The 27,179-nt window shown below is 41.3% G+C and overlaps 1 protein-coding gene across 1 annotated transcript; it reads right to left on the reverse strand.

Moving 5' to 3' along the window:
• Positions 1-790: 790 nt before the first annotated feature.
• Positions 791-21,000, reverse strand: FCMR (Fc mu receptor). The gene is made up of 8 exons (XM_007481292.2): positions 20,828-21,000; positions 17,965-18,297; positions 16,765-16,866; positions 15,520-15,751; positions 12,172-12,299; positions 10,409-10,594; positions 8,165-8,220; positions 791-2,804 (listed from the first exon to the last, which is right to left on the reverse strand). Exons 1-8 carry the CDS (start codon positions 20,862-20,864, stop codon positions 2,619-2,621), a joined length of 1,260 nt encoding a protein of 419 aa, XP_007481354.2. The 5' UTR covers positions 20,865-21,000; the 3' UTR covers positions 791-2,618.
• Positions 21,001-27,179: the final 6,179 nt, after the last annotated feature.

Raw genomic sequence — 27,179 nt, forward strand, 5'->3', positions numbered from 1 at the left:
GTGTATCTGATGTAAAGGCTCCTCCGGCAGACCCAAATCCATTTTCCTTCTTATTGAGTACATACCCTTACAATGGTACCATAAGGCTAGAGACTGTTACATCTCTTATATATGTGTGGAACTCACTGGAATGTTAGGGGAGCTGCCCACTTAGTATCTGTAAATCCATTTACCTCCTAGGAGAGTTAAAGCCCTCACTATAGAAATACAAGGGCAACGGGATGGCACAGTGTGTAGAATGTTGACCTGGATGGAGCCAGGAAGACTCGTCTTCCTGAATTCAAATCTGGCCTCAGACACTTTTAAAGGGGAGATTTTGGAAGAAGTAATGAAGCAAAGTGCACGCACAGAGTTGATGGAACAGGGAACTTTTCACTGGGGATCCAGCAAGTGTACCAGAATCCTGGATTGGAATCCTGTGAAAATAACTGCCATCAGGGGAGTTGGGAGAAATTCCTGGAGAAGGAAACATCTCTTGGACCCAGCTCTGACTTCCTGTGAACCTTTCTACTTGTTCCTGTGAATAACCCAGTTGATTCCTGCAGATCCTCTTGGTCATTTAAACTGCTACTACTCTGAAGAAGAAATCTCAAACAAGGTTGATCTGAAATGCTCAGTTTACCTGGGATGGGGAGCAAGCTTTGACCTCACCTGGGTAGATCAAGGTCACACCTGACACCTGACTCCATCATTATCTGTTCTTACTCCAGAGACTATTTCCATTGTGGGTTTAGCCTAGATTAGATCAGATTAGAAGGAGAGAATTGAGGTAGAGAAGGAGGGTCAAAGAGACTGTGAAGAGTCAGATGGTGGGATATAGATAACTTTTATTAGTGGTTAGGGAAAAGCCTCAGCCCACATACCTTTCCCCATCCTCAATAACGCCTATAATAAACCTGCTACCTTGATAAATGGAGTCCGAGTGATTGCCTACTGGCCCGAGTCAGAGAAAAGCCATTTTCACTCTCTCTGAGAAGATCATCTTGCTTGACTGGGATGAGTAAAACCCCAGTCAACCATTTATATCATCTTTACATAGTTTACCCTATTTGCCTCAATTTCTTCATTTGTAAATTGAGTTGCAGAAAGAAGTTACAAAACCACTTCAGTATATCCTTGCCAAGAAAATACCAAGTGGGGGTCCCAAAGAATTAGACACAACTGAAACAATTGAGCAACAACATAGTATAGTATTATATAAAGCTAAGTATTTCTTTGGGTCTCTGGAGTAAAAGTGACTCACTGGAATTTATTCTAGGGAAGAGTTGCTTGCTTGACATATTCAAGTTTATCTTTCTGAAGGCTATACAGGCTCTAAAGTGGAACTGTGATTCCAGAACTCTATATAGGGACCTGGGAAAAGGTGGGACTCATCAGGGAAGGAGGAGAAATCCATTATTTATGGAATTTTCTGGATTCTTTATTTTCTGCATTTGTTGTAGAGGTGGAATAAAAGCTGCTCTGGACCCATTGTTCCTCTGAGAACTTATGCAGGAACTGGAGACTCTTTTTACCCATATTCCTGGAGACTTGGACACGAACAATATTCATGCTATATTAGGAAATTTCCCAAAAGGCAACTCTGAATAGAGGTAAAGTGAAACAAAGAGGCAATGATTAAAGTGAGGAGAGGAATTCCTAAGGTTGGACCCAGTTTGTAGAAACTCTAAGCCTGGAGAAGTGGTTCATGATGAGATCTACTCAGGAGTTCTCACACCACAATCTGCACCTTCTTTTCCTGGGACCCCTTTGAACTAAGGATGGGGAAAAGGGCTCCTCCCTACACTTCCATTGAAGGAGGGTCCCAAGGCCAACTTCCTCTTCCTTACCCACCTGGCTACCTTCACTACTTTGGTCTTCTTTATCATACTTCCCCCCACCTGCCACACATGTTTTCTTTCTTTTACCCCCACCTCCTTTTATTTTTCAAACCCTTATCTTTTGTCTTAAAATCAGTACTGTGTATTGGTTCCAAGGCAGAAGAGCAGTAAGGGCTGGGCAATGGGGGTCAAGTGACTTGTGCGGTCACAAAGCTAGAAAGTATCTAAGGCCACATTTGAACCCAGGACCTCCCTTCTGTAGGCCTTGCTCTCAATCCTCTGAGCCACCTAGATATCCCCTTAGTATCAACTCTAAGACAGAAGAGTGGCAGGGACTAGGCAACTGAGATTAAGTGACTTGCCTAGAGTCATATCTAGGAAGTATGTGAGACCATATTTGAACCCAGGTCCTTTCAAATCCAGACCTGGCTCTCTATCGACTGTGCTACCTAGCTGGCACTCTCTGCCTCCTTTCAGCTTCCTTTCATGCATCGTCATTCCCCTTTAGACTCTAAGCTCCTTTAGGTTAGGGACTGGCTTTCTTTTTTCACATTCATATGCCCAGTACCAAGCATGATTTCTAGCACATTGTAGGCACTTAATAAATGTTTTATTGACTGCCTGTCAGTCTGCCTCCTTGGAAGCGTTGCTGCCTCAATAGATGAGTGGGAGAAGCTTGGGGATGGGAAGGGGCTGTGCTTAGGGAAGGCAGGGTCTCTGCCCCCATGTGGGTAGAATAGCAGGAGTGGGCAGGAGGGATGCACCAGGAGCAGAGCAGTGTCAATATCTGAGCATGGCTTAGCAACAGTCTTGGTTGGCATGGAAGCCCAGACCTGGAGGGCTGCAGGGCAACTGAGTCAAGCAGGAAACATTGATATAGTCATGTGAATCATCCTCTTCTGGTTCCGCAAGACCCAGATAATAGGTGCTCCCATATTCATTATTCACAGGAACTGGTGCCTGGAGCTGCGCCATCTTGGAAACCTGAGAACAACCAAAGAACCAACACATAGACTGAGTGGGATGACCGAGGATCAGCTCCCTTGAGGGCAATAGAACACGTGGTCTTGTGAACAGTGGATTTCCCATCTTTTTAAGATATGTTCTTTCTTTTATTTTTTTTAACTCAGCTTCTGCCTTAAAATCTAAACTAAATATTAGCTTCAAGTCAGAGGAGTACTAAGGACCAAGCAATAGATTTTAAGTGACTTGCCCAGGATCACACAGCTAGGAAGACTCTGAGGCCACATTTGAACCCAGGACCTTCCATTTCCAGGCCTGGTCCTCTATCCGCTGAACCACCTTGTTGCCCCCCACCCCCCATTTAAGACATCTCTTGCAGCAGGATTTTCCCACCTCATAATTAGTACCTTCTCCTCTAAAGCTCCTTTCCATCTAGTCTGTATTTATTTTGTATAAACTAGTTTATATTCTTTTGCCTACTAAAACACAAACTCCTGAAGGGTGGGAGATCTTTTTGCTTGGGGGGGGAGGGGGAGACAGGCCTCCCCAGTGCTTAACCCAACACATAGTGGGAGCTCGATAACTGTTTGTTGCCTGGTTCATTCCAGAAGATGAGGGACCTGCACAGGCTTCTCTGCTCCGTGACATCTTGGGGATTTCCAAAGTTTGCTTTAGAGACGTTTTCCCACTCTGGGAATCCGGAAAACCATACACCCAGTCATGGAGGAAATTGCCTTAAAAGGAGCTGGGTTTCTAAAATGATCAGATACCAGAGCCAAAGAAAGTTTTCCCTCCAGGCCTGTATTACATGACGCATGATTCAACTATCTTCCTTCTTGGAGGGTAATTAGGAAGTCAGGCTGAGTCAGGCCCGGTCTTTCCTGGGATATAGACAGTGCATTAGGAAATATGCTACTGAGCTATTCATGAAAAGGCTAACTGATAGCCTGAGGGGGATTTGGAGTCCCCTGTAGAGACAGAGAAGACAGTATTCTCCTCCCAAGAGAGAAACCGGTCACTACCTATCTACGCAGGACTTGGCACATAGTAGGCGCTTAAAAGTTTATTGAGGGAGACAGCTACGTAGCAGAATGGATAGAGCATCCAGCCTGGAGTTGGGAAGACCTGGGTTCAAATGTGGCCTCAGACACTTCCTAGCTGTGTGACCCTGGGCAAGTCTCTTGATCCCCATTGCCTAGTCCTTACTGCTGTTCTGTCTTGGAAGGGATACTTAGACTAAGACAGAAGGTAAGAATTGTTTGTTTTGTTTTAAATTGACTGGATTGGATTAGATTGCCTGGAAGATGCCTGGAATGTAAGTTCCCAAAGGATGGGCATCAGTCTGAGTTCCTTACAGGTCAGGTGCCAGAACAGTCCAATCATGCGCAAGGCATGAGCTGCTACTAATTGATTAATTAACGGACACGCAAGCACTGTGTACCAGACACCGGGGAAGCAAATACAAAAATGAAAATCACGATGATGATATGATTGGGGAGCCATAAGCAACAGATATTATCTTTTTGCCATATGTGTGTTCCTCTTTAATGTACAAAATAGCTATTTGGGGTAGAATTGTAACTAGGCTAGAGTGATCATGACTTTGTCCTAGGGCATAAAATCAATAATAATGGCTACTATTTAAATATCTGATTTTGCCAGGGAGTATTTTGAGTACTTTCAAATCTTATTTCATTGCATCCATACAGTAATACTGAGAGATAAAATACAGGCATTATCCTCATTTTACATCAGATAAAACTGGAGGCAAAAGAAGTGAAGTGACTTGCCTAAGGTGACACCGCTGAGGCTGGAATTGAACTCGGGTCTCTAAGCCCAGTACTCTATCTACTATGCCACCTACCTGCCTCAAAAATGAACATAAAAACTACTTCTTCCACAGAGAAAGAGTTAGGAGATTGAAAATTCAAAAAATGACCAAGGATGATGTGAAAGATGTGCCGACTCTGTGTAGCTGTGGGGACAATGGATTGAAGATTGTTCATTCTCTTCCTTTTCCCTTTTGGTTCCAGAAAACAATCCTCACCCCACATGAACTTCTCTTTCTCTTCCCTCTCTCTTTTCCCAGCACACCACTCTCCCCACCTCTCTTCCTTCTCAAGTGGCACCACTGATCCCCACAGATGAATAACAATCCCAATATCATCTTCTCTTTCCCGTGATGGATGATGGGAAGGTACCTTGAGAAGGTCCCCTCTAATGGAACAGAAAGAGGGTGGGACTCCAGGTTCAATGAGTTGGATTAGATGACCTTTGAGATCCCTTGCAATGATGAAATCCTAGCTTCTAAGGCACTATAGTAACTAATTCTTCCTCTCATTCAACTGAATTTGTCTTAATGAATTCCTGTGTTATTTTCACATAAAAAATTATATATACTTATATTATATGTATAATATAGTATATTTGAGGGCACATATGCTATTGGCCACAACCTTAGTTGGGTGGTGCTTACTCTGGGTAGTGATTGCTCCTGAGAAAAAGCCCTATTAATAATTGCTTTGGTTTGAGGCATTTCTCTGTTTCCTAGGAGGATTTATCACAGAAAATTTATAATTAGAGAGCTCTCTCTAGAATATATTCCACCTTAAAATTTTTTTTCTATTAGTGGTATAAGAAAAAAACTCTAAACTAAGTCAGGAACCTTTGTAAAAAGCTGAATCATCTTAGAAAAATCATTTTATCTCCTTTAGTCTCAGTCTCCTCATTTGTATGCCTGGCAGTATGTCGTACTGAGAAAATAATCAAAACAGAATGATATGGGGCAGCTGGGTGGCTCAATAGATAGAGAGGCAGATCTAGAGACAGGAGGTCCTGATTCAAATCTGGTCTCAGACACTTCCCAGCTGTTACCTAGCCCCCATTGTTCTTCTGCCTTGGAACTAATACTTGTATGGATTCTAAAATGAAAAATAAGGATTTTAAAAAATTATTAAATAACCTCCCCCATTTACTTCCTAGCTGTGTGACCCTGGGCAAGTCACTTAACCTCCATTGTGTACCCCTGTCCTCTCTTCTATCTTAGAACCAAGACACAGCATTGATTCTAAGAAGGAAGGGAAGGGTTTAAATTTTTTTTAAAAAAAGAAAAGAAAAGAAGCACATTGGCCATAATGAAAATCAGGTGGCGTCTCCTTTCTATCTAAGTCTGTGCCTAGTTTTCAAAGGAATATTTCTTTGCTGGTTGCAAGCAAACAGTGTGAGAAAGAGAGAAGAAAGAGGGAACCAAGTCATCACCCATCCCTAGGTGACTAGGATTTTCTGGTTGAAAAGCACATGGCCAGGTGTGAGGAATCTGGCTAGAAGCAACAGCGATCACCATCTGAGTCTGGAAACTAACTCAGATGTCCGAACCCAGAGGGTTCACAGCATCTGCTAAGAAGGTAATATGATTTAAAGGTGGGAGCCCCAAGCTAGGACCCAGGAGCCCTGAAATCAGATTCTTCTCTGCCATCACCCCTTTATGTGATTTTGGACAAGTTTCTTCCTCTCTCTCTCTCTCTCTCTCTCTCTCTCTCTCTCTCTCTCTCTCTCTCTCTCTCTCTCTCTGAGCCTCAGTTTCTTCTTCTGTAAAATAAGCGGGCTGGATTAGATGATCCATCAAGACTTTTCTAGCTCTGGGGACTGTTGGGTAGCTTAGTGGATTGAGAACCAGTCCTAGAGGCAGGAGGTCCTGGGTTCAAATTTGGATTCAGACACTTCCTAGCTGTGTGACCCTTGGCAAGTCACTTAACCCCCATTGCCTAGCCCTTATTGCTCTTCTTCCTTGGAACTAATACACAGTGCTCATTCTAAGATGGAAGGTAATGGTTTAAAAAAAAGACTTTTATAGCTCTAAGATTTTAGAAGTCAACTGAGTTTGAATGCAGACCAAAATAGTTCACTTTCTTCATTTGGGGGGTTTTTGTCTACAAAATCACTAATATGGAATATATTTTTATAAGATTGCACACGGAAAATTTATATCAGATTGCTTACTATTTCAGAGAGAGGAAAGAGAGGGGAGGAAGGGAGAGAATTTTAAATTCAAAATTTTAAAAATCTAATGTCAAAAATTATTTTACATCTAATCGGAGGAAAAAACACTATTACAAAAGATCCTGTAAGTCTAAGAGATGAAAAGAATCTAGGATTAGAGATAGAAGAGCCCATGGAGATGATCTAGTCCAACCATGTTACAAAGGAGGAAGCAGGTCCAAAGACAAGAAAGGATGGAGGCCACACTGGCAATAATGAGTAGGGCCCACTTGTGAACCTGGAGCCGTCACACCAAGAAGGTCTGCAGATGTATGCAAATGAAGATAAAACTGAATGCTTTCAGTTCCCAAACAGCTCCCAGAAGGGTCTGCCTGATACGTAAGTGGAATGAACAGGTGCCTAGTGAGTAAAGTGATCTGATGGGCCAGCCCCTACTCAAAAATAGTTCCCTCACTGGCCTGTGACACAGCCTTGGTGTTAGGAGACATCCTCTTTAAAAATTCAAATTCTCCCTGGGCCCAGGAACACTTTAAGCTATCAGTCATTCACATTTCAATTTATTGTTGTTTAGACCCCATTTTGGGGTTCTTTTGGCAGAGACACTGGAGTAACCACTCCATTTTACAGATGAGAAAATTGAGGCAAACAGGGCTAAGTGACTTTCCTAGGGTCACACAGCTAGGAAATGTCTGAAGTCACATTTGAACTCAGGTCTTCCTGACTTTAATCCTGGGACTCTTTCTACTTCACAATCTAGCTTCTCCCACACTTCAGTAAGTCAATTTAATTATGGCTCCCCATTTCTGGTATTAAGGGAGTATGTGTTTCAATGACCCAGGAGCCACTAGAGGGAAGGTCACTACATGGCAGGTCTCTGGGCAGCCCAAAGGGCTGTTGGGGGTGCAGTGGAGACAAGGGTAGAGATGAAGAGTGGGAGAAGAAAGGGAAGACAAAATTCCACTTGAGTTTTTGCCTAGAGTCACTCTGGACCTGAGTTCAAGGGGAGAGCAAACTTGGCGACTCATTCAAGGCAAAGACCATCCACTTGGATCCCAAGGCAGAGAGGGAAGACTAGTCACTTCAGATTCTTCCTTAGCCCATTCTCCAGTGGAGAAGAGAAAGCTTCAGCCCTGGTGGAGAGGAGGAGCAAATTCTGCTCTTAACCTGACATACTCTAGTCTGTGGGTTCATTGGGCAAGTAGACCCAGAGCCCACTTTTGGTAACCACCCGTCTGTCACCCAACTCTCACCCATGCCTCCTCATATGTAAAAGAGGGACAGAAATACTTGCCCCACAAAGTTGTCACTAGGACTGAATGACATAAGGGATACAGAGGCTTTCTGTAGATACAGGGCATTAGCAGAGGGGGTAAAGTGCCTACCTGGGTAGTGGTGGAATGTTCTAGAACTCCAGGCTCTCTCCCAGAAATGTTTTCACCTAGAGGAGCATAGGATAGAAATGAGGAAATATATTAACCACGTTCTCCCTCTTGACCCCTCCTGCTCCTCTCCAGCCCCACCAGCCAATTCTGTATTTGGAAGGAACTTGGGCAGCTCAGAAGGGGATGGAGTGAATGAGAGCACAAAGAGTCCTTTGGAGTCAGCTTGATGCTATATCTACAAGTCAGTGAGCATACTGTCCCCGCTGATAGATTAAAAATGCTTTGAGGGTGGGGGCTTCTTCATGTCTGTTTTAGTATGTCTAGCACTCAGCATAGTACCTGACATAGGGCAGATACTTAAATAATTCATCATCATCATCATACTGCTCACATTTATGCAATTCTTTAAGTATCTCTAGAGATATTTTGTTTTATAAATTCTTTTTTTTTAACCCTTATCTTCTGTCTTAGTAGGATTCTAAGACAGAAGAGTGGTAAGGACTGGACAATTGGGATTAAGAGACTTGCTCAGGGTCATGCAGCTGGGAAGTATCTGAGGTCAGATTTGAACCCAGGTACTCCTGATTCTAGACCAGGCACTCTATCCACTGTGCTACTTAACTGCCTCCTCATTTTATAAATTCTTGTCAATTTTTTGCCATGTAAAGCCAAGGCAGTAGATATAGAGCCTCAATGGATTCTGGGAGAGAAGAAAGATAGACTCAAGCAATCTTGAGATTGAACCTCTGACGTGAGGGATGTCTACATGGCTTTTAGAGACCCCCCCCCCCCCAAGGCTATCATTACTCTTCATTTTTGCCTGCTACTAACTAGCCTATGGGTTCTGGCTGGATTTCCCCCTAAGACTCTTGATTAGGGAAGACTAAGTCAGGCTTTGTCCCAGGACCCTGAAGGTTAGAGGACTGGCTACCATTTTCCTCTTTTAGCAGTACAGAAACAATTCATCTTAGCACCTGGTCAGAGATGAATGCTGGATGAGGAAATACCTCATACAAATATACATTGACACTTTTTCTGTAACTTATAGTCTAGCTCACTAAGGGTGACTTGCCCAGGGTCACACCTTCAGCATATATTAGAGTTAAGATTTAAACCCAGGTCTTCCTGACTTGTTCATTGGCTCTCTCTACCCCACTACAATACACTGATTTTCAGTGATAGCAAGACAAATTAGCTAAAATATGCAGTTATTTTTATTGAAGGAGAGGGTTGGGGTTGAGAGGAAAGGCTGTGTTAGTATAGTCCCCTCACTCCAAAAGGAAAAAAAAAATACGAGTGTCAATGAAGCACTTTTTAAAAATGCAGTGTTGTACAGCAATGAAATTATTATTTGAAGAATAACTGTGAATGTCACACCAGAGAAAGAACTGATAAAGAAAAACATGCAAAAAAGTTATATATTATATATGTATTACATATTGCATGTATATAATACATGTATTTTGTCAATGATACCTTCTTTAGAGTGGGGGGGGGAGGAGAGAGACATCTGGGAACTTTAGTGTAACAATTTTTAAAAAGTAGGGGAAGCAAAAAAAATTGCAAGGTTATTGTGAGGCTCGAATGAGATATTTATATATGAAGTACTGTGTAAGCCTTAAAGCCTTATACCCACCTTGGTGAACCTATGGCATGCATGCCAGAAGGGGTTGTTCCCTTCCCCCTCTCTACCACATCCAAGAACATTTCTCACATGACCCACCCCTCTGCCCAGCAGCCCAATGGGAGCACTTCCTCCCTTCCCTGTCTGGGGTAAGGGGGAAAGTTCACATGTGTCATGAGGGTGCAGTTTGGGTACTCTGTCTCTAAAAGGTTTGCCATCACTGCCCTATTCCAATGTTGGCTATCATTATTGTTATTTTACATATAATCCTCTTCTTTTGTTCTACTATTTACATAGAAATGATCTCTCTGCTTCTGTCACTGTCTCTTTACTTAGTGTTGATTAATTTTCTTTATAAAAATAGTACTACTCTGATTTTAAAATTTAAAATCAGAAGAATAAAATAAGATTAAATAAATAGGAAGCTACCAGTGTTTCTCCTGTGTTTTCCCCCAAATGATCCCAGTTGATTTCATCACTTGTTCAACCCTGCCCTCTTCTCTGTCCTCCATCCAATGGCATCCTTAAAAGTGCCCACAGGGTCTGTTCTTCCTTCCTTTCATGGCCAAATTTTATTTTGTTTTCTCTGGGCATTAACATTGTCCCCCACCCTTTCTCACCATTCTGGTTGGGTCCTTGAACTTGTCGTGGGCAGGCACTGTAGATGTTCTGTTGGGAACGGGGTCTATTAGAGACAGGTCGGTGGAGGCTCCTCTGATGGGAGTGGTACAGGTGGGAGTAAGCTCGACTGGAGGCCTCCAGAGCACTCATCCTTAGAGTTAGTCTGTTGATCCTCTTGGAAAGAGCTTCTCAGGAAGAAAGATCACAGAGTCATAGGTCTGGAGTTTGAAGGGAACTTAGAGGCCATTTAATCCAACCCTTGAATTTTACAAAGGAGGAAACTGAGTCCCAGGGAGGTCGTTGAGTACTGGCTCAATGTAGGACCATTAAACTATCTAGCTAAATTGGGCTATAAGGTGATGCATGTTTACTGTTTACTAAAAAAATTTTTTTAAAGGAGGGGTCATGGATGGATGGATGGATGGTGGACCTACCCATACCAACAAAATCATGGACTCCAGAACTCTAGATACCACTCTCTACATGTGTCTTTATCCCCTTACTAGACTAGCATGAGGGCACACATACTTCTTACTGCACCCAGTTAGCAAGAGAAATTAGTTAAAATATGGGTTACCATTTTTATTAGGGGAGAGGGTTGGAGATGAGAGGAAGGATTGATAATATACACCCCCAAAAGGAAGAAAAGAAATACAAGAAGGTCATTGAAGCATCTTTTAAAAATTCAGGGTTATAACAGCAACAGAAATAGTTTATAGACTATCTGTGTTTGAACAAAAACTGTCTTATATTTGCTTTGGATCTCTCCTAGTAGCTAGTATAGTGCTCCACACATAGTCACAATGAATGGTTATTAAATATTTTTAAAAATCCTTACCTTCCATCTTAGAATCAATACTGTGTATCTGTTCCAAAGCAGAAATGCTGAAAGGGGTAGGCAATTGGGGTTAAGAGACTTGCCCAGGGTCACATCGCCAGGCTTGTGAAGATAGATTTGGACCCAAGACCTCCAGTCTTTAGACCTGCCTCTTAATCTACCTGGCTGCCCCTCACACTATTGATTTTGAGACAAGAAGGTAAAGGTTTTCCAATGGAATTGCTTGTCATCTCCAGGAGAAAGGAGTGAGGAGGGGAGGGAAAGAACATGAAGCATGTAACCATGGAAAAATATTCTAAATTAATTAAATAAAAAATGAAAAAAGAAGGTAAGGGTTTTAAAAATGTTATTCTGTGAAAGTTTATAGGCTCCCCCAGATTGCCAAAGGAGTTCATGTCACAAAAGGTTAAGAACCCCTGCACTAGATGATTTCTAAGGTTCCTTTCTAGATCTAAAACCTATGAAGTGATAGTAACGGTTGGGAAAAGCAGGAGAGACTCAGAAACTTGCTTTTGTTTCTTCTTTCTCTTTTCCTAGCCAATACCCCTTGTTCTTGCATCCCCTTTACTCCTTTAACCTAAATTTTCTTCAAGATTCAGCTCAAATGTTACCTTCTTTTCTTGGGATCTCCCCACCCAACTCCATCCTATCTGCTTTGTTTCTTCCCAAGTTACCTTGTTTGGATTTGGTTTATATCCATGTATGTGGATGTTGTTTTACCCATTAGACTATAAACTTGAGAACAAGGACTGGTCCATTTTTGTCTTTATATCCTTACAGCCTAGGCTGGCACAAAGTAGCTATTATGTCCCTAACTCTAATGCAGGCTCATCAATGGCTCCTTGAGCTGGCAGAACACACTCCAATGTGTGTTTTTAGGTGCTACAACTCTGCCTTGCTCAGGAAGTAGACTCCAGCTTTTACCTCTCCTCTTCTGTAATGTCCTTCCCAGCACCAGGCCCAGAAGCATCATCAAGAACATGCCCAGGGTGGCAAGGATCAGGATGTGAAATCCCCCATCCTTCTTCAGAGATGATCCAAAGTAGGAGGCACTGGAGAGAAAAGGGAGAATGGTAGATAAGGGGATGTAGAAAAGCAGGTAGATTCAAGCAAGGACTATTGGAGGTTGTCAAGAGACAGTAAAGAATTTTTTTTTAAACTCTTACCTTCTGTCTTGGAGTCAATACTGTGTATTGGCTCCAAGGCAGAAGAGAGGTAAGGGATAGGCAATGGGGGTCAAGTGACTTGCCCAGGGTCACACAGCTAGGAAGTGGCTGAGGTCAGATTTGAACCTAGGACCTCGCATCTCTAGGCCTGGCTCTCAATCCATTGAGCTACCCAGCTGCCCCCTCAGTGAAGAATTTTTACAAGACAGAATTTGCACCTCAGACACCTATCTCCATGATCCCCACATACATCTGAATTTGCCAACAAGCCAATAGTCAGAAATCTCCTGTGGCATGTGTACCCTCATGGATTGCTTTGTTTACCCAGTGATCCCACTGAAGCATCTCATTAATTTCCATACAATCCATGCTCCTGACCTGATGTAATGGAAAGAGTACTATATTTGGAGTCAGAGGCCCTGGGTTTTAACCCTAATTCTGCAAAGTTTTACTAGTATGACTATGCAAATCACTTCCCATTTCTGTACTGAAAAATGAGGGGTTTTCCCTTGATATGTTGGCCTCCAAGCTTTTTTTTTCATCTTGTCCTCTATCAGTGACTTTTTTTCTTTGTGGCAAGTATAAGGATGAGATTAGGAATTGGGTCTTGTTATATTAGTTTAGAGATAAGAAGTAGAGAAGCTGGCTTGGGAAAGAATTGGAGTTTCAAAGAGCTGAGACAGTGTCAGTTTTAAATCTAATAGTTTCTTCTGTAACAGTTGGTCTCTGGCAGTTGGCAGAGTCAGGTTCTCTTTCTGAGGGTTTGGAGGAGGTATTCTCTTTTCTCTCTGTGTCTCTGTCTCTGTCTCTGTGTGTGTCTCTCTCTCTTTGTTTCTCTCTGTCTATCTCTGTCTCTCTGTCTCTGTCTCTGTTTCTGTCCCTCTCTCTTTCACTGTCTGAGGTAGAAGGAAAGAGGGGAAGACCTGAAGGAGCTAAGCGTTTTCCTTTTCCAACTTGGGAAACATTAGTGACTATCTATTGTTGTTTTATAAATTGGGTTTCTATCTGAGAAGACCAAAGAAAAATTTGGTCTTTGGTTTGGACTCTGAGTCTGCTAAAGCTCAGAGTCCTAACTTGGTTCTTGCTAAAGCTCAGTCAGCTAGCCTTTGTTATTTTTATAACTTGGAGACAAAGTTAAGAATTATAAGGATTTAGTGTTAGTTTATTTAGAATAGTAAAAATTTGGGTTAGTCAGATCAGGAAGGATCAGTGTAGCCTGCGGAAACAGGAGAAGTGGTTCCTTGTGGAACCAGAGAGTTTTATTTGGGTGGAGTTAGAATCCCTTGGAGTTAGAAATCCTTTTTTATCCTTATATTTTCAATAAATATTTTATTTTTTATAACAAGAGTCTCTTTAGTGTCCTTGTGCCTGGCTTCACTTCATTGATATAAACTTTGTAAGCACAGCAAGCAGAGTAACTAAATCAGTTTATAAATAATAATCAATTCAATTGCTCTTTTATTTTTTCAATTTTCCCATTAATTTTATACTAGACTGGTGAAGGATAGATTTTCTCAATAGTATCTGTATTACTGCTGCTGGTGGTGCCCAAGTTGTGGTTCAGTTATAACCATCTTGAGTGGCTGACTCAGAAGAGAGGAGCAGACTTTGTGGTGGCAAAAAATTGGAAAATGAGGGGATGCCCTTTGATTGGACAATATCTGAACAAATTGTGGTATCTGTTGGTGATGGAATACTATTGTACTAAAAGGAATGACCTGGATGAATTCCATGTGAACTGGAAAGACCTCCAGGAATTGATGCAGAGCAAAAGGAGCAGAACCAGGAGAATGCTGTACACAGAGACTAATACACTGTGGTACAAATGAATGTAATGGACTTCTATACTAGAAGCAATGCAACGATCCAGGACAATTTTGAGGGACTAATGAGAAAGAACACTATCCACATCCAGAGAAGGGACTGTAGGAAAGGAAACACAGAAGAAAGACATTTGTTTGATCACATGGTTTGATGGGGATATGATTAGGGATGTAGACTCTAAATGATTACTCTATTTCAAATATTAGTAATATGGAAATATGTTTTGATCAGTGATACATGTAAAACCCAGTGTATTGCTTGTTGGCTCTGGAAGGGAGGAGGGAGGAGGAGAGGAAAAGAGCATGAATCATGTAACCATGGAAAAATATTATAAATTAATTAATTAGATAAATAAATTTAAAAAATAATAGAGAAGCAGAGGAAGGGGATAGGGTAGAGGGGAATGTTGAGTTATAAAGAGTGAGGATTGGCTTGATTGTGTAGGAGAGAGATCCCATGATTGTCTAATATTGAGAGGATGGAATCTGACCCATTTTCCCACCCTCTGATTCCATAGGTCCCTTGAAGTAAAGCTGTGTCCCTCTGGGAGTCATGCCATGCCTCTCTCCTCTTATAAGAGTACTTTGGAAAACTTTCTAGCTTCTCCTCCACCACTGACTGCTATATTTGATTACCTTCTATCCCTCTCCACCTAGAGGCATCAAGGTTGTCCCATAGATTGAACATTGTGCTTGCCTGGACTCAGGATGACCTTAATTCAAATATGAACTCAAACACTATCTATGTGACCCCTGGGCAAGATATTTCACCCTATTGCCTGTTTGCTCAACTCTAAAATGGGTGCTATAAAAAAGGCACCTCTCTCCCAGGACTATTTTGAGGACCAAATGAGATAATATTTGTAAAGTTCTTAGCATAGGTGCCTGTCAGAAAGCAGATAATAAATGCTTGTTTCTCCTCTTTGCACCCAAAGAGGTTTGTCTTTTCTCAGACTCTTTTAGGGCACTAGTCATCTAATTAGGCACTCTTTTAGGGGACTAGTCATCTAATCCTCTTTAATAGTGAAATGAGAACAAATGAGACAATAAATGTAAATCATTATATAAAAGCTTGTCATCATTGTTGTCATAGTCATTGTCATCATCCTCATTTTACTCCTTAGATCAGATGTTTAACAATGGACTTCTGGAGAGGGCTCTAATAGGGCAGACATTTGTGAGAAGGGGCTTAAGCACCAGAGTGAGGGAAGGGATCTTTCCATGGTGTGTCCTAAATCCTACCAGCCCTCTCTTCTGCATTTAAAGGCACTACCAGGGCTTACCTTTCACTCTGCAGCCTGGTGTGATGAGGATAACTGTCAGTGGGGGCCCTGAGCAGTCTGCCCAGGCGTGGAGTCTTTGAGGCCTCAGAGGATGAGAAGGTCTGGGAGGGGGCTGCTGCTGCTAAGGTATTTCTCAGCAGCAGGACAGGGCTGGTGGGAGAAGGGTGGATGGGTGGTGGTGGTTGGGTTTGGACTTGCCATGGGTGGGTTTTTGGTGCTGAAGTGCTTGATGCTAAGAGATGAAGAAAATGGCAATGAATTAATGTCAGAATAGCCTGATTCTTACATGCCAAGCCAGAGGACATAGGAGGTTTATTCTAGATCCCTAGAGAGCCAGTGTGGCCAACAAATGAGCCCTGGAGGGGACTGGGAGAACTAGGAAAGGACTCAGGTTCCAGACTGGAGGTGTCTGCCCTGATCTTGTTTTGCTCAAACATTCATTCATTCAAAGGAGCAATAGAATTTTCTGAATAGAGCTCTGAATTCAACCACCACCCCCTAGTGTTGATATCTAGTTGCTGCAACCAGAGATCGAGGTCCAGGCCAGTGTGGACAAAAAACAGCAGGGAAAAAGGGCAGATGACTAGTTTTCCATAAAGGAAAGCCCTATCAGTGACTCAACTCTCTTCTCCAAACTCCTTTGAGAATTAGGTTCATCAGCTTATCATGGCCCCTACAACATCTTCAGAATGAGAGTGCAACTCGACCTTTTCTAATCCTTATTCCTTCTTTCTCTTTTCTCCTCTCTTTTCTTTTTCCTCCTCCCTTCTTTTTAATTTCTTCTCCCTTCCCTCCTCCCTTCTTAATTTCTTCTCCTTTACTTCCTTCCTTCTTAATTTCTTCTTCTTTCCCTCCTCCCTTCTTTTTAATTTCTTCTCCCTCCCCTCCTCCCTTCTTAATTTCTTCTCCCTTCTTCTTAATTTCTCCTTCTTCCCCTCCTCCCTTCTTTTTAATTTCTTTTCCCTCCCCTCCTCCCTTCATTTCTTCTCCTTTCCCTTCTTCCCCCATTCTCAATTTTCCTTGTTCTTATCTCCTACCCTTCCTTTCTCCCTTTCCCTCTTCCTTCCCTCCCATCCCTCCTCATGTCTCCTTCCCCTCCTCTTTCTATCTTTGCCCTCTGCCTCCTTTTCCTTTCTCTTCCCTACTTCCTCTTAACTTTCTTCTTCTCCCCTTATTTCCCCTTCTCCAGACACCATCACTCTCTTCCTTTCTCACCCTTTTCTCCCTGTGATTAACAAACCTGACCTTGGGTGGTGGATAGAGAGGAAGAAGCTTCATTTGGTATCCATTCCCAAGGTGGTGGAAGGTATTCAGTGAATTCAGGATACTCCCAGAATGGATAGTAATCTGTAATGGGGTAGAAGGAGGACATAATGAATACTGGGGGCTGGGAATGAGGTCTACCTCTTTGGGCTAGAGAAAGAGGAAGTGGGGTGGAGGAGGGAAAGGGGAGAGAGTTAGGGTATGCTCTGTGGGATGGAGTGAAGCCTGCTGAAACTACAGTAAAATAAGAGGAGAGAGAGGGTCAGAAGAAAAGGAACTGGACAAGGCAAGAAGTTTCCCTAAAGAGAAGGGGATCTCTTGTAAGGTGCAGTAGGAAGTAGGAGAGCTGTTGATGAGGGAGTGGGCAGTTCCCTCTGATCATTAACACCGCCTAATAGAATAGAGGAATACAGAAAGGAATGAGGTCCAGGACACAAATGAAATATCCAATTGATAAAATTCTAAAGGAATGAGCCAGAATAGTGATATCATTATTGCTTATGTCATTCCTTATTTCACACTTCTTTCTGCTGGGCTTCCTTTTCTTTTTCTCTCCCTATACCATCAAGTATACTTTTTTGAGGGTTAATTATCTAGACTGGGAATTATAATATTTTCTGGGTGGCCTTCCTCCCCTCTTCTTTCTCCCCTTCTTTTCATTTCTCCTCCTTTTCTTCTCTACCCATGAACTCTTCCTCTCTTCCTCTCCTTTCTCCTCTCCTTGTGAAATCAGCACCTATACTGCTTCCCCCTCTGAATTCTTTATCTTGTTCTTCTTTTTTTCCTTCTCTCCTATTTATGCTGTCCCTATCCTTCTCAATCTCACCCTGTTCATTAAGTTTTGGCCAACTTACTAATTATTTGCCTTGCTCCAAGAAAGTGAGTAAAAACAGCAAAGGGCACATATTTTACTCCTTAGAGGCATCCTGAGAAGAAAATCTTAGATTAGAGGCAAGTGAAGCTGCTAGTTGAAATGATATTTGGAGATTATCTGTATGTCCCAATTATCCAGATTCCCCTGTGCTCTTGGATTCAGCGTGGATGACTGATGATCAGAAACATTGTCTGGACGAATAAAGAAGCTCAGCCAAGTATTTGGTTGATCTCCCATTTTCATGTGGGGAAAGAGACACCATCCCCTTTCTTGGGAGATGGGGTTCTCCTACCAGTCAGAACACCTACCTTTAGTGACTTTGAGAGTCACTTTCTGGGTCTTCCCCCTGTCTGTCTTATCACCCACTCCACAGGCATAGTTGCCTTGGTCACCCTCTTTCAGCTTCCTCAGCTCTACCAGGAACACATTCTCCTCAGGGAGCAGCTTCAGTGAGACTCTGTCCTCAAAGTTCTTTTCCACAAATCCTTTGTTGGACACTACTGTTTGGCATGATTTCGATATGGCCTCCCGACAGAGATATGTCCTCTGTCGTAGATTCTTCAATGGACATCTGATGACAATGGATCCTCCCAGATATCCAGACAAGTTTATTTTCTCAAGGTTTTTCAGAGCCTTTGAAACTGCAAAGAGAAGGACTTCATGTAAAGGGAGCAATATTTCTATCACAGACCCATTACTTAGTATTGGTTCTAAGACAGAGGGAAAGGATTTAAAAAGGTAATAATAATTTGGCAATGCTTCAAAAATAGAAAAGTTGATCAGTGACAGATTAGATAAATAAGAATGCGAATCAATTGAATATAGTGCTTGAGGAAAAACTCAGGGACACCAACAACCAGGGTAAAGACTATTTGATCAGATGCTCACATGTGGGAGTAGGGGAGACTTAAGATATAAGAAGATGGGAAAGTAGGAAGAAACCAGGTTAAAAGCCATAAGAGTTTATATTGGACCTGGAGGCAATATATAGGAAGTCACTGGATTTTTATTAAGTAGGTAGGTGATAGCATCATCTAGACTTTAGGAAGATCACTTCAACAACTGAGTGAAAGATGGCCTGGAATGAGGAGAGACTTTTGGCAGAGAGACCAACCAGCAAATTATTGAAATAGCCCAGGCTTGAAATACCTGAACCAAGATGATTGGAGAATCAGAGGAGAGAAGGGAAAATGTGTAATCGATGTCACAAAGTTAAAATTGACTGACCTTGGCAGCAGATTAGATCTAGGGGGTGAAAGGGGATGAGAAGTTGGGAAATTGTGAACCTAGGTGATGGGGGGGATAGTAATAATAAGAAAGTTTGGCAGAGAAAAGGTTTGGGAGGAAAAGATATTAAGTTCTGTTTTGGACATATAGAGTTTAAGAGGTCAATAGATCATTTAGTTGACTGGAGGTTAGCCAAGAGGTTAGGACTGGATAAGTAGGTTTGAGAATAATCAGTATAGAGATGACAATAGAAACCATGGGTGCTGATGAGATCAGCAAGGGAAATAATTTAGAGAAAGAAGAAAAAAATGGGCCCAAGACAGAGCCTTGGGGGAGGGGGTTGCAATTAAGGTTAATAAACATGACCTGGGTAAAGATCCAAGCTAGCTCACCAAAAGGAGCACTCCTATAGGGAGGAAGAAAGCCAGGAGAGAGTAGTGTTATAAAAACCTAGAGAGAAGAGATTATCAAGGAGATAAGGGTGATCAACAGTCTCAAAGATTCCAGAAGGATCAAGAATGATGAGAATTGAGAAAAGGCCCTGAGATTTGTCAGCCAATCAACACATCCAATATTTGCTGTGTGCCAGGTGCTGTGCTAAATACTAGATTTGGCAAATAAGAGTTGATTAGTAACTCTGGAGAGAGCATTTTTGGTTGAATGATGAGGTTGGAAGTTAGACTATAGACAGTTAAGAAGAGAGTGAGAAAAAAGGAAGTAGAGACAGCTATTGAAGATAGCCTTCTCAAGGGGTTTAGCCACAAAAGGGAAGAGAGATAAACTATCAAGCCAGCAGGGATGGATGGATTAAGGGAGAGTGTTTTGAAGATGGCTGAAACATAGATGTGCTTATGGGCAAAAGAGAGACAGTCAGTAGACAGACTGAAGATAAGTGAGGAAGTGAATATGATAGATTGGACAATTTGCTGAAGAAGAGGACATAAAATGGTTCTCTTGTACATGTAGAAGGTCTTGGCAAAGAGAAGGGCTACTTCTTCATGTGAAGGGTAAAGGAGGAGACGGTGTCAGAAGGGATGTGAGCAGTATAAGATAAGGAGAAAAGAGACCTCTCAGTTAATGGCTTCAGTTTTCTTTTTTGCTGTAACTCCAAATTGGAAGCTAAGGGGATATTGCTCTATTGAAGAAAGCCTAAACAAATTATAGTACATGGCTATAAAGGAATAATACTCTGCTTCAAGAAATAGTGGCACAGGGGTTTTAAAAATATATTTAATTTAGAGAGGAACAATAAAAGAGGGTGAAAATGAATGCTTATAAATATAAGTTAAAAAAATAGAACCCCTTTTAACCTTGAGGCTAAGGCCACATGATCCTTCTCCCTTCCAAATCACCCTGGTTTTCCCCACATGAAATACAAAATTATATGGTAAAGAAGTGCAAGTAAGAGCTGGAAGGAAACTCAGAGGTCATCTATTCTATAGGAATGCCAGGAACCCACCATTCCTAGAACCTTACCCCTACTAACTTCTTTTCTTTATCTACCTGCTTACCTCCTAGAATTCCACCATTAAATTCCTTTAGACCTGCAAGGTTTTTAAGTCACTGGGAACCATTTATCAGAATGCCAATAAACCAGCTTGGTGTTATACCTCACATCTTTAGCTGATAATACCTCATCAGGAAGACTGAATTCCCAGAGGGATAAAAAGTATCATAGAACCATAGATTTAGGACTGGATAGGACTTTAGAGGTCATCCAGCCAATCCCATCCTTTCACAGATGAGGAAACTGAGATATATTGAGGTTATGTGAATTGCAAAGGATTACACAGTTGAGCCAGGATTTGGACCCAGATTTTCCTGACACTATCCATAAAGTTATGCTACCTCCCAGATTGTCTGAGAGAGGCAGGAGGACACTCTCTCCTGCTGCACCTCAGCCCCAGGAGAAAGCCAAATCTGGCACTTCCTCAAAGCACTTACTTGGTAAGAAGAAAATTATCCAGAAGAGGATGTCCATGGCTCCCTTGCAAGAAAAGATCCCATCCCAGCCACACCTGGGCTGGAGGGAAAGAGGGGATATGTAGCCCACTCAGGGATCTTTCTCTCTCTGAGATATGATGTTTCTTGTCCTAGTGAAAAACAAAAGTCAGAAACCAGGAAATGGTAGGCAATCTTGTTTACAAACCCCCCATGCTGAGAGGAAAATATCAACTTACCACAAAGGAAATCACATAGAGGGTTGAATGGGTATCAGAATGAACACAGGATCTAAGAGTGCAAGGCCAGTTCATTACATCAAGTAGTAGTCGCTAATAATAATATTTCTTTACTGATCTTCAGGACCTTTACCCTGAGGAACATAGTGTGTTTTATAAATGTTTATAGATATAGCAGGCTAAGCTGATATCTATTCTAGGCATATCTCTCAACCTACCCAGTTCCTGCTAGACACAGACTGCCCACTGCCATTGGAATGCTGACCCCTAAATCCTATCTCTATTAGTTATCCCAAAGCTCCTCTCCACTCTAACCCTTGGACCCACTCTCCACTTGGGAAGTTACCTTTTGCTATGTTTTTTCCATCTTTTATGTGATTTTTGCCTCTAAATAGAATATGAGTTCTTTAAGAGAAAGGATTGTCTCAATTTTCAATCAATCAATATAGTTATGTATAGCTTTGATTTCTTCATCTAAACATCATCTATTCATATTTTTGACCATTTATCAATTGGGAAATGGCTTATATTCTTATATATTTTGCAAAGGTCTCTATATGTTTTAGATATGAGTCCTCTATCGGATAAACTCTATAAAATTTCTCCCCAACTCATTGCTTTCTTTCTGATCTTAGCTACATTAGTTCTATTTATACAAAAGCTTTTACATTTAATACTTAGTTAATTCAATTCAATTTAATCATTTTTAAAGCTTTTCAATTTAATTCAATCCAAATTATCCATTTTACATTTCACAATGCTTTCTATCATTTGTTTATTCATAAATTCTTCTCCTATCCATATTTAGTATGTGTCAGGCACTGTGCTAAGTGCTGGTAACATAAAAAGAAGCAAGATAGTCCTGGCTCTCAAAGAGTTTATAGTCAAATGGGAGATGTAACATACAAACACAGAGATAAAAACAACTTTGCACAGGTTAAATAAGAAATACTTAAGAGAGTAAAGGCATTAGAATTAAGTGGGGGTGGAGAATGCTACCAGTAATAGTTGGAATTTCTGTGGGGACTTAAGGATAGCCAGGGAGATCAGTAGGCAGAGCAGAAGAGGAAGAACATTCAAGACATAGAGGACAACCAGAGAAAATGCTTGGAGCTGAAACATGGAGTGTCTTGTTCATAGAATGACCAGGTGGCCAGTGTCACTGGACTGAAGATTACCTGTCAAGGGGTAAGATTTAAGAAAACTAGAATGGTAGAAGAGGGCTAGGTTATGAAGGGCTTTGAATGTCAAACAGAACATTTTTGTATTTGATATTTGATATCTAGAGGTGATAGGGAGCCTCTGGAATTTATTGAGTAGGGTAGTAATGCATTTAAACTTGTGCTTTAAGAAATCACTTTAGTGGCTGAATGGAGTGTAGCCTGGAGTGGAGAGAGGTAGACAGACACAACGGCAGGTTATCACAATAGTCCAGGCATGAGGTGATGAGGTCCTATTCTATGGTGATGGCAGCATGAGAGGAAAGAAGGAGGCATTTCAAAGTGATATTGCAAAGATAAAACCAACAAATTTTAGTAGCAGATTGGATTTGGGGTGGGGGGTGCAATGTGCGAGATAGTGAGGAATCCAGGATGGCTGATAATTTGCCAGCCTTGGGGACTGGAAAGATGGTTCTGCCCTTTACAGTAAAAGGGAAGGTAGGAGCAAGGGAAGCTTGGGGGGGGGGGTGTGAATTCCATTTTGAATGTGTTGAGTTTAAGATATCTACTAGTCATCCAATTCAAGATGTCTGAAAGGCAGGTGGAAGTGAGAGTTTGGAGGGCAGCAGGGAGTTTGGGGCAGAATAGGTAAATTTTGAGAATCATCAGCATAGAGAAAATTAGAGATAAATAAATAGAGGTAATCAAATCCATGGGAGCTGATGTGAAATGTAGAGGGAGAACAGGAGAGCACCCAAAACAGATCTCTGGGGATCCCTTATGGTTAGAGGGCATGATCTCAATGAGGATTCAGCAAAGGAGACAAAGAAAAACTAATAAAATAGCTTAGATAGGAAAAGGAAAAAGTGGTTTCCCAAAAACCTAGACAGAAGATATTATCAAGGAGGAGAGAGAGAGATCAAGAGTTTCAAAGGCTGCAAAGAGTTCAGAGAGAATAAGGACTGAGAAAAGGCCATTGGATTTGGTGACTAAGAAATCATTGGTAACTGTAGAGAAAGTAGTTTCAGTGGGATGATAAGAGTGGAAGGCAAATTGTATGGAGTTAAGACAAGCATGGAAAAAGAGAAAGAGAAGGCACTTATTGTAGATGGTGTTTTCAAGTTTAGCTACAACAGGCCAAAGAGGGAGAGGATGATAGGTGGGATGGAAAAATCAAGTGATGTTTTGGTTTTTTTCAGAATAGAAGAGACATGGGCATGTTTTGGGGCAGTAGAGAATGAGCCAGCAGACACAGGTCAAAAACAAAGTGAAAGGAATGCCCAAGGGGGACAACCTATTGGAGGAGATGGGATGGATTGGGACCACTAGAATAATTAGAGGTTAATTAAGTAGAGGTTTTCTGTTTGTATCCCCAGCATTTATTATAGCACTTTTATAATAACCTATATAAAAAGAATTTAATAAATGTTTTCTATCTCATTCTCTTCCATTCTACTCTCCTCCATTCTCCTACCTCTATTACACAAAGAGCTTTTTCCAGAGCAAAAGAGCTCATGGTTTTCCCTATTCCCATTTCCTCATGTCTAAGGATATCCTATGGTTAAAGGTCCATTAAGTTTAGCTCATTATCATCCACTGGAGTGGAAGGGAATTTGAGAAAACAAATGCCATCTCAGACTATATTGAGAAAGAGATATAGTATCCAAGAGGAGGGTGATGGTCCTGCTGTACTTGGTCAGAAAATGTTTATATGTGTTCTGTATTCAGCTCAGGTGCCACATTTACAGAGAACATGGATAAATCAGAGAGCATCCAAGAAATGACAACCACAGGTTTTTTTTATTTATATAGTTAAAGTTTTTTTTATTTATACTTTTGTATTGTTCTAATTATGTATAAAATCAACCTTTAACATTACATTTCTTTGAAATTTTGAGCCTTAAATTCTCTCTCTCCTCTTTATCTTCCATGAAAAAACAAGCAAGTTGATAAGGATTACATATGTACAGTCATGCAAAAAATATTTCCAGATTAGCCACATACCGAAAAAAGAAAAAAAAAACTTAAAATAAAAAAATATGCTTTGATTTGTTTTCAGATTCCCATCAATTCTCTCTCTGGAGGGGGATAGCATTTTTTATCAAGAATCCATCAGAATGAGATCACTGAGGGGGCAGCTAGGTTGCTCAGTAGATTGAGAGCCAGGCCCAAAGGTGGGAGGACCTGGGTTCAAATCTGGCCTCAGATACTTCCTAGCTGTGTGACCCTGGGCAAGTCATATAACCCCCATTGCCTAGTCCTTACCACTTGGGTTAAAAAAAAAACCCCAGAGAGACAGAGAGAGAGAAGTTCTGTCAGAAAAATGTTGACACTGTACTCTGCATTGCCAGATACAATTTCAATTAAATTATGATTATTTGAAATTAAGGTTTTCCAGTTTAGAGAGAAACATGCAAGCTGACAATTCTACCCAATGCCCTCAGAATCTCTAACACAAAACAATTAGAAATAATATTCATCCACGACATTTCTGAGGGACTTATGAGAAAGAACACTATCCACATCCACAGAAAGAACTGTGGGAGTAGAAACAGAAGAAAAACAACTGCTTGATCACATGGTTCGATGGGGATATGATTGGGGATGTAGACTCTAAATGATCACCCTGTGCAAATATTATTAATATAGAAATAGGTCTTGGTCAATGACACATGTAAAACCCAGTGGAACTGTGCATTGGCTCTGGGAGGGAGGGTGGGAGGAGGGGAGAGAAAGAACATGAATCATGTAACCGTGGAAAATTTTTCTTAATTAATTAAATGAAATTTTCAAAAAAGGAAAAAATTGACATCTCTAACCTAGAGAACAGTGAGACAAATGACAAAACTGTATCATAAAAGTATGAAAGGGATGTTTAATGAAAATTTATAAAAGGAAGCAATGATAGTCAAAAAGAAAAGAAATAATATTCATAGGAATCTTGAACAAGGAAAAGGCCACAATGTGACAATAATACAATTTAGAGTTAACATTCTATTCCATCTAGTCAACTAATCTCCCCAAATTACTTAATTCCTTCTCTGACCATTTCTCTGAAGAGCTCTCTTAGGGTAATTAAAAGGCCCTCCTCCCAGGGTTCTATATCCAAATCCCTTCAAAATGGAGAAAGAGGGACTTCCCTGACTGACCCATTTAGTTGCCCTTAATTGCATTTAAAAAGCAAAACTTTACCTTCCATCTTAAAATTAATACTTTGTTTTGGTTCTAAGGCAGAAGAATGATAATGGCTAGACAATGAGGATTAAGTGACTTGCCCAGGGTCACACAGCTAGGAAGTGTCTGAGGTCAGATTTGAACTCAGGGAGATGAATCTTCCTGACTTCAAGCCTGGCTCCCTTCCATTGTGCAACCTAGCTGTCTAAGAAAAGAACTTTAGTCACCATGCAGTTCTTGGCCTCTACAGAGAAGAAACAGATCCAGGATGCTTTGGAATCTTGTACAATCAAGGACATAGAAAGGGAAACTTTCCATAGTCCTGGGGGAGTATAACCAGTAACCCCTCATCAAACCTCTCTGAGCCAAAGGGAGACTGTAGCTATTCAGAGGTTAGGGGGACAGTTGGGTCCAAGCATTCGTGCTTTCTACAAGGCCATGTTACTCCTAGGTGCTCCCTCCTGTTAGTTACTTTGATATAAATAAATCAAAATATCCTTAGTAGAGGCTGAAAGATTTTCTCAAGCAGGGGGATGGGCCAGAGCAGGTGCAAAGGAAGTGTCTGTCTCAGCCTCCCCATAACCACCCCCAATGCCCCTCACCACAGAAAAGGAAGCAGCCCTGCTGCCCCTGAGAGGAGCTGAACTTGTTTTCCTCTGGGGAGCCAGAGTCCTGGCCAAGTGAGAGTGAAGGTGGGAGCCATATTTAATCTTGTTCCAGGAGTGGCCTGTTATGATTAAAATCATTTTGAGAGACTGATTTTTAGTAAGAATATCAGTTCCTGGATTAGGCCAGCATCCTAAAACCAATAAAGTGACATATAGGTCCTTGGCCCTCTCAATGATCAAAGACCTTGAAAATCCTGGATCAGGTATCTATATATACTTCTGCGAACTCATTATTCAGTTCTTCCCTTGAACATCCCAAGACATTTTAAATTGGTGAATAATTAATTAGGAGGTGGTCCATCCATCAAACTATCAGTCCTTCCATACACTAACAGGTGAGGCAGGTGATGGTGTGCCACTACATAGGAAAGGAATTATTGTGAAACATTCCTGTTAGCCAGATTTGGTGAGAGAAACCCATTCCTAAGGACAAAGAAAATGCAAGAATGTGTAGACTGGATAGTGCCTGAGGTTCAAGTCTTTAACTCAGTAATTCTCTTATATACAGGGATTGGGATCTCTCTACTCCAGAGCCTTTTTAATTCAGGATATGAAAATAAGATCTCACAACAGTAGTGACCTAAGCTCCAATGATCCTGGATTTGCAGTGGAGAGCTAAGATTAGAGATCCAAGGTCTAGAGATGGTGCCTGGGTATTATCCTAAAGGGCTAAAAATGACTAGATTAAAGACCTGGGCTTGAATTCTATCTCTTTATAAGCTATGTAACTTTGATCTTGCTTCCACACCTTCCACACCTATTCTCTGTTGCCATGGATTGGGCATGAATCAACTGGAAACCCATATACAGTTTAGGTCATATAGCCCAAGTCATCTGACAGATGAATCAGGCACATCAGAGGAAGGGGTTGAGATCATCACTTTAGCCCTGGAAATGATCTTAGAGATTACTAAGCCCAATACTCTCACTTTTGTTCAATCAGTTGTGTCTGACTCTTTATGATGCCACTCCAATATCTCTGCCAAGAAAACAAAGTCAAATAATTTGTATAATATTGGGATTAGTTGTTCTTTGAATGTGTGATAGAATTCATTTGTGAATCCATCAGGACTTGGGGATTTTTTCTTAGGGAATTCTTTGATGGCTTCTTCAA

This window comes from Monodelphis domestica, chromosome 2 (assembly GCF_027887165.1).
Source record: "Monodelphis domestica isolate mMonDom1 chromosome 2, mMonDom1.pri, whole genome shotgun sequence".
Taxonomy (NCBI): Eukaryota; Metazoa; Chordata; class Mammalia; order Didelphimorphia; family Didelphidae; genus Monodelphis; species Monodelphis domestica.

What these genes read in the sequence shown, in the direction of transcription:
- FCMR (XM_007481292.2), bottom strand. Translation starts at nt 20,864, where the DNA reads ATGGACATCCTCTTCTGGATAATTTTCTTCTTACCAA. An exon ending in TCAAGGACCCAACCAGAATG is followed by an intron (nt 8,221 to 10,408) that starts GTGAGAAAGGGT and finishes ATGCTCCTCTAG; the next exon opens with GTGAAAACATTTCTGGGAGA. An exon ending in AACATTCCACCACTACCCAG is followed by an intron (nt 2,805 to 8,164) that starts GTAGGCACTTTA and finishes GGTTGTTCTCAG; the next exon opens with GTTTCCAAGATGGCGCAGCT.